Here is a 12,529-nt window from a genome sequence, read left to right as displayed (position 1 = left end):
TTCCCTTTTCCTTCTTCCTAGCCAAATCCCACTATTCTGAGACCCGGCTCAAGTGCCACCCAATTGACAAAGTCTTCCCAGATCTCTCCAGTCCAATTTCTTCCCTGCTCGGAACTCATATGTCAGGCAGCAACGGACCACACCTTTGTGACAAATTTTGAACTGTTATCTTTTAACTTGTCATGAGATTGCAAAGTGTTTGTAAATACACTCAGGGTGGGGACCCTGCCCTTTACTTCTGTTTCTGATAGTGCCCAACACAGCACAATACAGACAAGATACTCAACCACTACGGGTAAGAATGAGGTATTAAAACCCAAGTTAGCCAAATAATACAACAGACACGAGAATAATATGTACATTCCTCTTTATTTAATACAACACATAACACATACAAAAAGAAAAAAACACTCATGTAAAAGTCCTGTCACAGAAGAATAGACAGGAAACATCTACACTGAATCAAATAAGGCTCCTGCTTTAAAACAGGGGTTTGCTAGCTACACCTGGAATATGAGCAAGGCTGTTGCAAAAAAAAAAAAAAAAGGAAAGAAAAAAAGAAAAGAGAAGAAAAAAAAAATTCCCTGCACTGAAGGAGTATATCCATGGGGCTAATTTACTAAATTCACAGGTCCATATTTAGGAATGTTTAAGCCCTCTCACATATCCAAAATTCATCAGGGTTTATGAAATGTGTGATTATTTTTTGGTTAAAAAAATTTACCTGTCCTTCTTTCTTCTTAGAAAATAGTGACAAGAGCTCTCTAAAAACTAGAGACCAGCAAACCACCCAGAGTTTGGAAAGCTTTACCACTGAAGTTCAAAGGGTGTGCAGAACAGAGAATGCAAAGGCAAGATGGCAGCGGGAAGAAGAATTTAACTTCTTGGTCATTTCCTGGCAGCCCATATTCAGTCACCCACGGGGAAAGACAAAATGGAAATACCCAGGCTCAGTGCAGGCTTCAGTAGCAGCAGTTTGTCCATATTCCTGCTCTAATCAGAGCCGGAAATTAAACAAGCACCAGTTCGTCTCAAAAGAGCCTTATTACAAACACACACACATACACACCCACACCCATTCACATGTCATCGCCACCCCCTTTTATTTAAATTTATTATTATTTTTTTTACTAAAATAATACAAAAAAGGGAGACAGGTAATATTTACAAAAATCCATGGCTGGTACAGTACATAATTTTTAAGACACACTAAATGCTACAATCTTTCAGGTCCTGAGATTATTACAAATATCAACTCAAAGCTGTGTTCAGGTCCAGTTTTAAAGGAGGAAAAAAAAATCCCAAAATATTAAGTCACACACTTATTTAAAATACAGTATATCCCTTCAAGTTAGCAAAAATGCACCTCCCTAGAAACAAATGCAAGACAGCCGTCAGTGCCCTTCACCCCGAGAAGCTGCAATTACTGGGGCTCCTTCCTTCAAGATCGGCTGTGGAACATGCTGGCATCTCTGTCAAGTGTGGAGGCGGCTAACAAAAGAGGAAGATGTGTACCTGGAGGGAAGTTCCTCTACGGAGTGAACATTCACTGTATCAGTAAGTCCTGTTTTCCCGTCTATTACCAAACAAAAGTCTTTCCCTTATCAAAATTCATACCACAAGTGTTGGAAATATGTGCTTACCCAGACTAAAAATCAGAATCCTTATTCCCAATCAGTTATAACAAATAGGTCTGCAGTCCCACAATAATTTTACAACTGCAAATAAACTTTCTTGCTCGTAATAAATGAGAGAAAACACCATCACTTAGTTACCTTGGTAGACTTTGATTAACATATTATTTGGGGCACAAAATTCTCACCAGCCAGAGATTTCTTTTCCTTTTCTTTTAAGCTTGACAATGTTTTAGTGAGCAAAATACAAGGGCAAGGCCCAGATCACATATTCTTCTTAAGGACAATTTGATAATTCTGATACTTTCTATAATAAAATTTTTCAATGACAGCCAACATAAAGGACAGTACAAAGCTTGAATCTTTTCTGTGGCTGGCCATAGATCAGAGGAAATTACGTGTAGGCTGGAAACCTGCCTCTACTGGTGGAGAGGCCCCTTGCTTATCGGAAGGTCTCAGATGGTATACGTAATTAATTATGTAGGCATAGCCAGGATTTAAAAAGTCGGCCAAAGATGGCCAACTTTCTAACTAACTATATAAAACAGCAATACTTTTATCAGCGGAGAATAACTTCTTTGTTTTTTAGTGTCCCTAGCCAAAATCAGGGTAATCCTTGGTAGTTTTGCAGGCATGGGAAAGAAAAACTCTTATGTGCTGGTCCAGGGCACACGAACCTTGCAAACAGCACAGAACAGCAAAAAAATGAGGAAAGGTTATGGCCGCAAGGACAGAGAGTACAAGATAGGTAAGGTCTGACAAAGTAAAGGCAGGTTGTCACACAGAAAAACAAGCCGACTGGCTGGTCTCGGTTACTGCTGACTCTTAAATGTGCTTAGAGGGTAGATGGAGTTGTTAACTTGAAAACAGAAATATTTCCAAGTTATCTTGAGTAATAGTTATCCTTTCTGTATTTCAATTAGGGTTCCATTAGTGCTCTATTATAAAATATTTTAAAACTAGATTTAAGATAAAATAGAATTATATTATCATTAGCAAAATGGGAAAAAATAATGTGCAGAGTTTTCTGAGGAACATAAAACTGGTTCTAAGAATTTATATGGCCTGTGTGACGCAGACCTTTGCAAAGCAGGTTTATTCCAGGGGAAGTATATGAAAATAAGCAAGGCAGAGTATTATGAGAAATAAGAGCCCTTAACAAAGGTCTGCATCTCTTTTGAATAACCTTGAAAAGTATCAAGAGGAGCCATGAATTGTAGCAACCACACTGTATAGTAGTAGAGAAATCTAGTTTTTTAATACAAGGGAGAAGAGAAAAAACAAGTCCAGTCACCAGTGAACTAACTTGATTCCAAATCCTGGACATATAGACCCCTTTTATTATACTACTGAAGTTTCTGAAAGCATCCTTGACCTGTTTGGGAAACAGTTCAGAAAACTGCTAACCCACTATAAATGGCAATATGTAAGAAAGATTCAGAAGTTAAAGAATTACAGTATGAAGAAATTAAAGATCACAAATAGCTACTTTCAAGCAAATGATACTTGGGGAGTATCTGAGAAAAATGTACTTTATTATCAAGTTGTTCAAAGGCAGTCTGATGATAATCCTACGAGTCCCTGTCAGAGTCTGTGCTAGGATTGGAACAGCGTCGGGACAGTGTCCTGGACTATGCCTGCAGTCTTCACTTCTGAACGCAGTGGAGACCCGGGAAAGACAGCCAGAGTGAGTGAGAAAAGGAGGTGAAAGTCTAACCTTTCCTCGCTGGACTCTGAACAAAATGCAACTGGTATTCTAGTGTAGCCATGGCTGACGAAATGGTTAGCTTAGAGCTCAAACTAGAGGTAAGAAGAAGGAAGAAAGAAGGAATTCAACATCAAATATTCAAAGCTATTGTTAATTAGAGTCTGACCAACTGTTCAGCTCTACAAACCTGAACACTGTGCCACAGAATCTAGAACTTTCTCAGAACTGAACACTGGGATGATTTCATCTTAACAACCCAAAGACATTCCATGATTCTCACTACAGTTTTGCACCAGTAAAAGGATCTATACTTAAATTTTTGAATACAAAGTTCACATTTTAGGATAGATGAACACACAAAATACCTGTTTTATGCTTCTGTTAATTTTCCCTAAAGGAACAAACACACATTCAACAAAATCCTTATGCCTTATTTCTTTGGGTAGAAGTCCTTTAACAGCTGTATTTGAAGAATGGAAAAAGAGGGAAAATGTGGAAAATGAGAGTAAGTTTATCTGCATAGTTGATATTTAGAGATTACTAACTAAGGCCTTATCTTGAAAAAAGCAAAGAAAAACCAAAAAGTGATTTTTAAGACAAAAACGTCCTACCGCTGGAGATTAAACGGGCCTTGGCCGATTGTGGGAATTAACCCAGATGCTTTGTCTGCTTGGGCCTGGTGCTTTCTCTTGACTCACGTGAGCTGGGTAATTTGTTCCTCACCCTCTACATTCTCTTTCCTGACCCTGAATATGTGCTGTAATTTAAGTCTTCACACACTCTCTAACAACTGTTGCTTAGCATTTAGCCCCAACTACAAACGCAGCATCCATTTTTCCTGTTGCTGTTGGTGTTTGAAATGATAAAGGAAAATTCTAAGTATCACTAGTTAACATGCCAGGATGAGAGGTGGGATAAAACGATCTTCATTCTTTCCTCAGAGATGGGCAAAACATGTTTCCTTCTACCCCACCCCCTCCCACCCAGCGTCCCAGCTAAGAAGTGAATCCTGCCTCCCCCTCCCAGTTTCCTGCCCAGCTGACTGTGTGTCGTGCCTGCCCCATCGGCACGAAGCTAGGTAGACCGGCAGTGACAGAACTGGTACACAACCTCTGATGTACAAGAATGAGGAGACGCCCGTTCATTCTTCGAAGGTTAAAAGCTTAGCTATCCACCACCAGACAAGTGATATAAGGAAATTAGACTGAGAAGATGGAAAAGGGAGGCAGATAAAACTTGCAGGATCATTTATCAACTCCAATAACCAATCATCCAAACTACCTAGCTGTAGCTCCACAACCTTGGCAAAAATCACACATGTTAACATCATAAAAAAAACAAACACAAACTACTTATAATTAAGAAACTTAGTGTTATTCCCCCCAACCCTTGTTAACCTGAAACTAACCATTTTAATCCCACCACAAATACGTTTAAATAATATGCATCTAAAGTAGAATTCCAGTGATCTTTCTTTAAACTTAAAAATCATATGGTACTTTTTTATACCCATCATAGGGAAACATTTTTTAGCCTCTGTGGAAAGATGGTAATACTTTTTTCATTATATAGGACATTTTAGAAAAACTCAAAGTATTTTTGAAATAGTAAAGTCTCTGATATCCCTGGGAGGTAGGTGAATATTATTATACCCAATTTTCTAATGGGTAATCTGAGGCACGAAGGTTAAACGATATTCCCCCTGTTAAATATAGTAATTCAAGAGTAACACGTCTGAGCTGAGGTGCTTGATACGCGCTTCGCTATCCGGTAACACCACCAGGAGCCGCTGCTCTCTGTTAGGCCCCAGTCTCCTCTTCCCAATTAAAATGTCTTTAAAAGGGGGCATTTGTTAGATATATTTGTACTGGGCTCTGAGGACTGGTTCATCTTAGTCTCCCTTTATGTGTCACGTCTGTTTTCAACAAGAAACAGATGAATCTTAGATACTGAAGATTACACTAGTCTGCTCAAGGGAGAAATCGAAATAGCCGTAAAATCAGATTAAGCCGAATGTAATTATCTGGCAAATGAAAAGAGAACTGAAGATCGCTCAAGAATGCTATAGGTTATATGAGTGTTTACATGAGTATCTGAAGACTAAGTTTATTAACGTTTTCACAGATATGCAGCTGTATGAATTCTTCGAAAATCATTTTCCAGAAGAAAATACGATGCACGTTTAATGTGGACAAAGTTAATAACTTCCTTCAAAACTTACTCAGATACAATAGCGAGCTTCTGACTCTAGCTCCCCCGCGTCTTTAGCCTTGCCTTCCACAGCGCACCTTTATCAACCTGACCCTCAAAAGACGCTTGTTATTCCAATGCTTTCTCCAATACTACTCCTGCCAAGTCTGAAGGGCAGAGAGTAGTGGGTTACATCCGGGGATCGTCAATGAGTCCACTAAATTTGCTTTAATGAAATAAATGACTTATTATATTTATGTATTTTTGTTAACTTCTACAAACAGATATTCAAAGGGGGAAGATAGCATCTCGTGTAAAGACAATTTCCCAATCTACCCATTTGAATTGACTAAAAGCAATGGAATAAACAAGCCAGAAGTTTTGCAAACATCGAAAGGGGTGTGTTTGGAAAGGATGCAATGGTACAGCAGCTACTAGTTATATATATATTACATATGTATACATATATATACACATATATATGTATGTATTTTACACATATATCCTTATACATATAAAGAAAAGGAAGAATATGACAGCATGACATGACGTTGGCAAGTTTGAGATTCTTCCTCCTGAATCCCCTGACTTATTGTGGCCTGTACTTAAGGATATCTGAGAACACTTTCAAGAGGGGGAAAAAAGAAAGAAAAAAAAGGCACTTAACAAAGACAAAGGCCTGAATTGAGCAGGTTTTAGAGGAGTAATATAAGCATTTTACCAGAGCTAAGAAATGATTTACAGAGAGTTTAACTTTTCCCCTTCAATTTTATAAAATAAAATTGCATAACATGTTTGTAATCAGTCATTTACCCACTACTGCATTTTTCTTCTGCTTCATTATTACAAAAGCAAAAAACAAAACAGAACAATCATACATGCACAAGAGAAAGTAAAAGTGCCCCTGTTGAGAACATACGGTCAGCAGAAACTCTAGTGCTGAAGCACAGGGAAAGTTCTCAAGTTTGGCCTGATTATAGATTTTTCCCACTCTGCTATTTCTAATTTAAAACAAAGAGAAACAAAACATCAACGAACAAAAAAGAAGCCAACACAAATTCAAAACCTACATGATAATAAAAAGAATACAGGGACCAGTGTGCTTTTATGGTACACTCCTAAAATAAAGTATCCTAACTCTACATATGGGTCAAGTTATATGACAAAAACCTCCTAGAGATAAAGAACTGTAAATCAGATTATAATCGACCAATACAGGCAAAGTTCATTGTACAAGTGTAGCAGCAAATACGATAGACAACTGGAGTTCTAGGAGACGGTCCCAAGGGACAGAGAGTTCTCACAATCAATGGCAGTTTGAATAACAGTAGAGTTTCCATCTCAGAAACTGTCGTGAACCAAGTAGAGGCGGGAAGGGGTGTGGTAAGGGCAACCGGAGAAGAAAGACTACAGGGGCCTGCCCTTTCCAACCCTGGGTAGTAAACAATTTAGATATGCTTTGGGAAGAAAAAAAAAAATCCTGGGATAAAAATCTTTTCCAGTAAGTTGTTTTCAAACAGGTGTCAAACCCACAGGATCCAAACATGTATGTGCCCGGTTCTTCCTCCTACCTTGGTGATGCAATAAATCCTATTCAACTTCTGTGATATAAAAAAAAAAAAAATGTAATTTGGGCTAACAACATCCATCAAAGGGGTGGTAGGCATAAAAGAATGTATGAACACAATCCTCTGATTTCCTCAGAATATCAGGATTTTGTGACTTCAGATTAACTTCACTTCTTTTTCCAAAATGTTTTTCTTCAGGCTGTTTTTAAGACCATGATTTCTTTTACCCTCTGATCTCAGAAGCATAGGAGAAGAATTATAATTGAGTTACAGTGGAATTATTGCTTGCGTTGATTTTGGAGGCTCTGAATGAGCTGGACACTTTGCTCCCAAACAGTCTCCAACTGAGGCTCAGCACTGCTATCTCTGAAGACAACTCTGCTGACCATTATTGCTTGTGAATACTGAGGATTAACTTGTATGTACAGTAACAGCTTATACATCAGTGAAGGCAATTTAAAACACAAGACAGTTGAAAACAAACAGCTTAATTTTCCTGAATCAAGAATCCCGCTGAGTGGGACATAATTAAGTGTGCTGATTATTTTTGCATTGGGGTGTTGCTAATGCGCTTCAGAAACACACATTGCTCTATATCCTTTCTGATTACTCACCATTTTAAAAAATAACATAATTTGACTTTTAAGTGCAAAAATACAGTATGAGTCACAAGTCTCTGTGCTAAAAAATAACCAATTTATATGTTTGTATTTAGTAAGAAAAACTGTAAAGACAGGTGCCCATAAAGTATGGACACCATTTTCAATGTTATGATCTAGAAAAGAAATAGTTCTGTATTTACATGTAGGAGCTCTCTGATCATACTTATCTATTAAGAAATAGAAGGATGCTTATTTCATCTGTACAACACAAAAGGGGCAGTCTTGATTGGAACGGATATAAGTTAGTGAAAATGTGGTATGGGGCTGAGGGCGGGATCTGGCAGCAGTCCTTACGGAATCAAGACTGAAGAGAATAGAATATCATCTCCATATATATGGACTTCTCAGAGCCAAGGGCCTCCAGATATTTTTACTGGTTAGTTATAAAATAATACTTGGGGGAAGAACTGATAATCCTGTTCTTCTCTAATGGAGACAAAAGAATCATCAGGGATCTTCACGTGGCATGATTCAGAACTGATGGATTTAAGAAACTGAAATTATTCCCGGACTTAAACTAGTAATGAATTTTTAAAAAGAAATAAATTTATGTATACACACAAACAGATGAATATATGCACAACTATCAGCAGGAAGAGAGATTATTAATACGCACTCGGACTCGTGGTGTGGGAAGTGAAACCAAGGCTAGCTTCCCAAAGGCAAACTCCTATACAGTAATAGCAAAGACTTTTTCTTCCAAATTAGATAAAAGCAACAGGTATACTACATTGGAAGAACTCAAGAATTGGGTAAGCTTCCCTAATTAAATAAACCAAACAACCTTTAATCAAACATATTCAATTCAAGGCAAACCTCTCGGCAGCATCCCTATATCCTTCCAAAGTATCTACTGGGGTTGACACAACATTCTTACTTGTTCTACTGGTAAGCTAAATTCTTAGAGGCAAATAATTATATAAATGATTCCTCTGAAATAATCCTTTGCCCTTACTGTAACAAGTTCTTGGAACTAAAGTTTTCAGTTACTTATTAACTTTTTGCTATGAAGCAAGCCAATGTGACTTTGAAGTCAAAATACAGGTAATACAGATCAGAATAGATCTGTGGTAACTCATTCAGTCCTATAGGCTATTTGGGACTTTTGCTTATAAAAGGAAAAAAGGGCCACGTTAATACACTTATTTGAATAAATTTAAAGGTATAGGGTAACTTGTAATGAAAACATGCAAATCTTGCTACTACCGATCTGATGCTGTTTTTTAGGTTAGTCTGTTACAAACGGATCAAGCTTATACCAATCTTGGGTACAGTTTGAAAACATTCAGAAGTCTAAATAGGGAGAAAAAAAGAGAGAGTGAGAGAAAGAGATTGACAGAGACAGGACCAATGATGAGGCAAAAAAAAAAAAAAAAAAAAAATCAAATGTAACCAAAAAGAACCATAAATTTCTCCCTTAACATCCTTTGTTGAATATGTATTTGCATAAGGAAGCTATAATAACTAAGCAGTTTTATTATTATCTGCAGGTTTACTCACATATCAATATTCTCAGTAAATATTAATAAAGCTGTAAGATCCCAAATGCTCCAAATCCATTTCACTACGCTGGATACAGGGAGTAAAAATACATTGTGATTGTTATAAAAAATAATCCCTTGTACACATAATGATCCTAATGTAATTCCTCCCTTTAAAATACTATCTTAAAAATTCCAAAAATATATATATATGCCATCTGAATGACCAATGAAGAGGCATGTGCAGTACACACTTACACCTGTCTATATCGATAATTAAGAATCACCTGAAGTACCACTAGCTAAAAGACCAGAAGTTGTGAACTGAGGGGAAACTGGGGAAATTTACAGTTCAGAGTGGTAGGCCTGCAAGGGCTAAGAGCACCAAAGTCGCAGCCCTACGTCAAAGATCCCCCATTTCTGAAGAGAAAAATGTGAACAAAGCCACATTTTAACATCAAGAATGGAAATAAGAATTAACCAGTCAATACCAGATGCACAAATCACCTGAAGAAGAGTTAAGTACCTGCTTCTGAATGGAAGATTTAATTGACCCTTTTACAAAAAGGGGACATCTAAGTTTCGTCTGTTAAGAGCAACAGGCTCAATTTCTTGACTTTTAAAAATCTCGATGATTTAATAATATATATCACTGTGCTAAAATAACTTTCCTGAAGCATCTTTAGTCCACTGATTTACACGGGGAGTTGCTACACACTGGAGAAGATTCAAGTTTGTTCAGGATTTGTGAGGGTATTTACTTGGCTACCGTCTGTATCAGACACAGGGTTATTAATTTGTGTGGCGAATTTGCTGCATAGTCCACTCAAATAGACATGATTGTTACTCCTGACAAACTGGCCTAATTCCAGATATATTGCCTTTTATTACGCAATTATGTCTACAAGTGTTCAGATCCAACCCCCAGGATGGATGGAGTATACCCAAATCCTCAGATTCCTTCTTCCTCCCCCAGGGAAAAATCAAATTTGTACTTCTGTGGGTTTGACAACTGAGTCTCTTTCAAGTCAGTTAATATGGTAACTTTGTCTTTTAGAGGAGACCAAAGGTCACTAACTTTGCACGAAAGCATTTCTTCCTCCTGCACCTGGCTTTACTCAAGTAACGTTCTCTTTTCTTTTTTCCTCCTCACCACAGTGCTTGGGACGAGAGAATGTAAACATCGACAGAACAGCAGCCCTATGACCACATGAGGACTTTCCCATCAGGTAGATTCCATCAGCCAGCTGAGTGTCTCATCTCCATTGCTTGCTGGGAAGTCACTGAGATTTCCGTGGTAATTTAGTGTCCCCTTTACTTTGGCCTCCATCTGAGAAAAGAGGTGTTTTATTGGCATGGGTTGGCATGTTATAAAAAAAAAACCAAAAAAAAAAAAACAAAGAGAACAATTAACTTTTAATTTCCATGTGAATGACATCGCTAAAAAGATAACCTTTAATATCTTACATGGTATAGTGTTACAGAGGCTGAGAAACATAAAGGAGATAAATTAACTCAACAAAAATGATCCTCTTATCTCAAGTGATTGTGGTTCAATTGGTTTTCCGTTGAAATACTACTTCAACAAGTATTTATTATCTATCTCAGAGCCAACTGTGTCAAATGCTGTGAGGATTATAAAGGAATATAAAAACATAATCCCCACATTTAAGGAAACTACCACATCTTTCGATTTCTTTAGAAGACAAGTCAATTCCATTTTCTTGCGAGTGAAATTAAATTTCTTGCCACAACATGGCATTTGATAATGAATTCTCAATTATTCAGGTAAATGAATGCGACACACTGGTTAAGTGAAAAATCCATCTGAGTCTTTGTTTTGATCCTAACCTGGAAAAAGTTCTAAGTGATAAGGAATGTCTGCTCCTGGGAACAATGGTTTCTAGGTTTACATATGGCTTTTTAACTTTTGTTGGGAAAATGTTGGTTACTCTATTTAACCTGGGCAAGAATAGAACACAATGAGCTTGAGAGCTAACAAAATGTAGAGAAAGTTTAACAGGTTACTGCCTTAGCAAGGACAATGAAGCCTCCTTCTCCTAGGCCTGAGAGAAGAAGTCGGGGGAGGGCATGAATGGTAGAAACACGCAGGTGAAAAGGAACAAATCACTGTACTATAAGATCAATCCTAAGGCTGGAGGAGACCACGAAAGTCACATTGCTAGGTTTCAGTCATGTGATATCTAAACTACTCCCATAAAACATAAAAAACTGCCCCTATTGAAGAAAAGATAGATCAATGAGACAGGATAATTGTTTCAAAAGCTGTATAAATAGAACACTAGTAAAATAATTTTGGTGACAACAGCTAAGGAATTGGCTTTTCCATTTATAATGAGATATTATATACTTGTGTTTGTAGAAACAATGATTTGACCTGAGGTGTAATTAAATTCATAAAATGGCAAGGTAGGACAGTGCTCAAAGAGGTGTTGGTAAATTAGCAAAATAAAATACTCACATTAACTGGACTGTGAGATTCTTTAGACCAAGGTTTGGCCCAGGGGCCAGATGTGGCCCACCACTGCTTTCTAAAAGTTTTATTGGAACCCAGCCACGCTTACATTAATGTTTTTGTCTATGGCTGTTTTCGCACTATAACGGCAGAGTTGTGTAGTTGCGACAGAAACTATATGACCAGCAAGGCTGAAAGTATTTACTATTTAGGCCTTTTTAGAAGTTTATATTATATATAAAATGACTATATAAAAGTTAGTCATTCTTTCGAGGGCTGAGTCTGGGGCAGCTTACCACTTAGGGCTTTTACAGAATTAATTATCACCTGCTGCCTTGAGATTGCCACACAGCTCCCATTTCTGCATGTGGCCAACTGTAAACTTGCTCAAAGAGCATTTTAAGTGCAGTGGCCAAAAAGAACCGTGAGGTCCCAGTCAACCTCCAAGGTTAAGAAGGCAGCTGAACAGTTATTTCTGTTGAAAAGATCCTGAACATGGTCTTCAAGAATACTATCGACGGTCCACCAAGGTCAACTGCTGGTAAAAGCAAGAACCTGGAGGCCAATATGTGATGTCCAATGTCCACTATCTAATTTCAGATTTCAGGGTGATCTAGCTGGCCTGCAAGTATCTAATGCAATAATTTGGATCATATAGACTGAATCACTGCTAAAAGGCATAAAAGTTTAATGGTTAAGAATACAGCCTATCAAGTCAGACTTCCCAAATTTGAATTTCAGCTCACTTCCTAGGATTCTCATCTTGGGCAAGCCGCTTACCTTCAATTCAGTTTCCTGATGTATAAAAAT

The 12,529-nt window shown here is 37.7% G+C and overlaps 1 protein-coding gene across 4 annotated transcripts in view; it reads right to left on the bottom strand.

Annotated features, from left to right (window-relative positions):
- Window positions 1-350: 350 nt before the first annotated feature.
- Window positions 351-12,529, bottom strand: part of UBN2 (ubinuclein 2) — a 75,610-nt gene continuing 63,431 nt past the window's right edge. For all 4 annotated transcript variants that reach the window (XM_026511869.4, XM_044388643.3, XM_026511881.4 and 1 more), the window contains one exon: window positions 351-10,573. In XM_026511869.4, the coding sequence (XP_026367654.2) occupies window positions 10,524-10,573 (50 nt within the window). In that variant the 3' untranslated portion in view covers window positions 351-10,523. The remainder of the gene's footprint in view (window positions 10,574-12,529) is intronic.

Source organism: Ursus arctos, unplaced genomic scaffold, assembly GCF_023065955.2.
Source record: "Ursus arctos isolate Adak ecotype North America unplaced genomic scaffold, UrsArc2.0 scaffold_3, whole genome shotgun sequence".
Lineage (NCBI taxonomy): Eukaryota > Metazoa > Chordata > Mammalia > Carnivora > Ursidae > Ursus > Ursus arctos.
The sequence above is the reverse complement of the archived record's forward strand: the minus strand, read 5'-3'. Positions and strand labels throughout refer to the sequence as shown.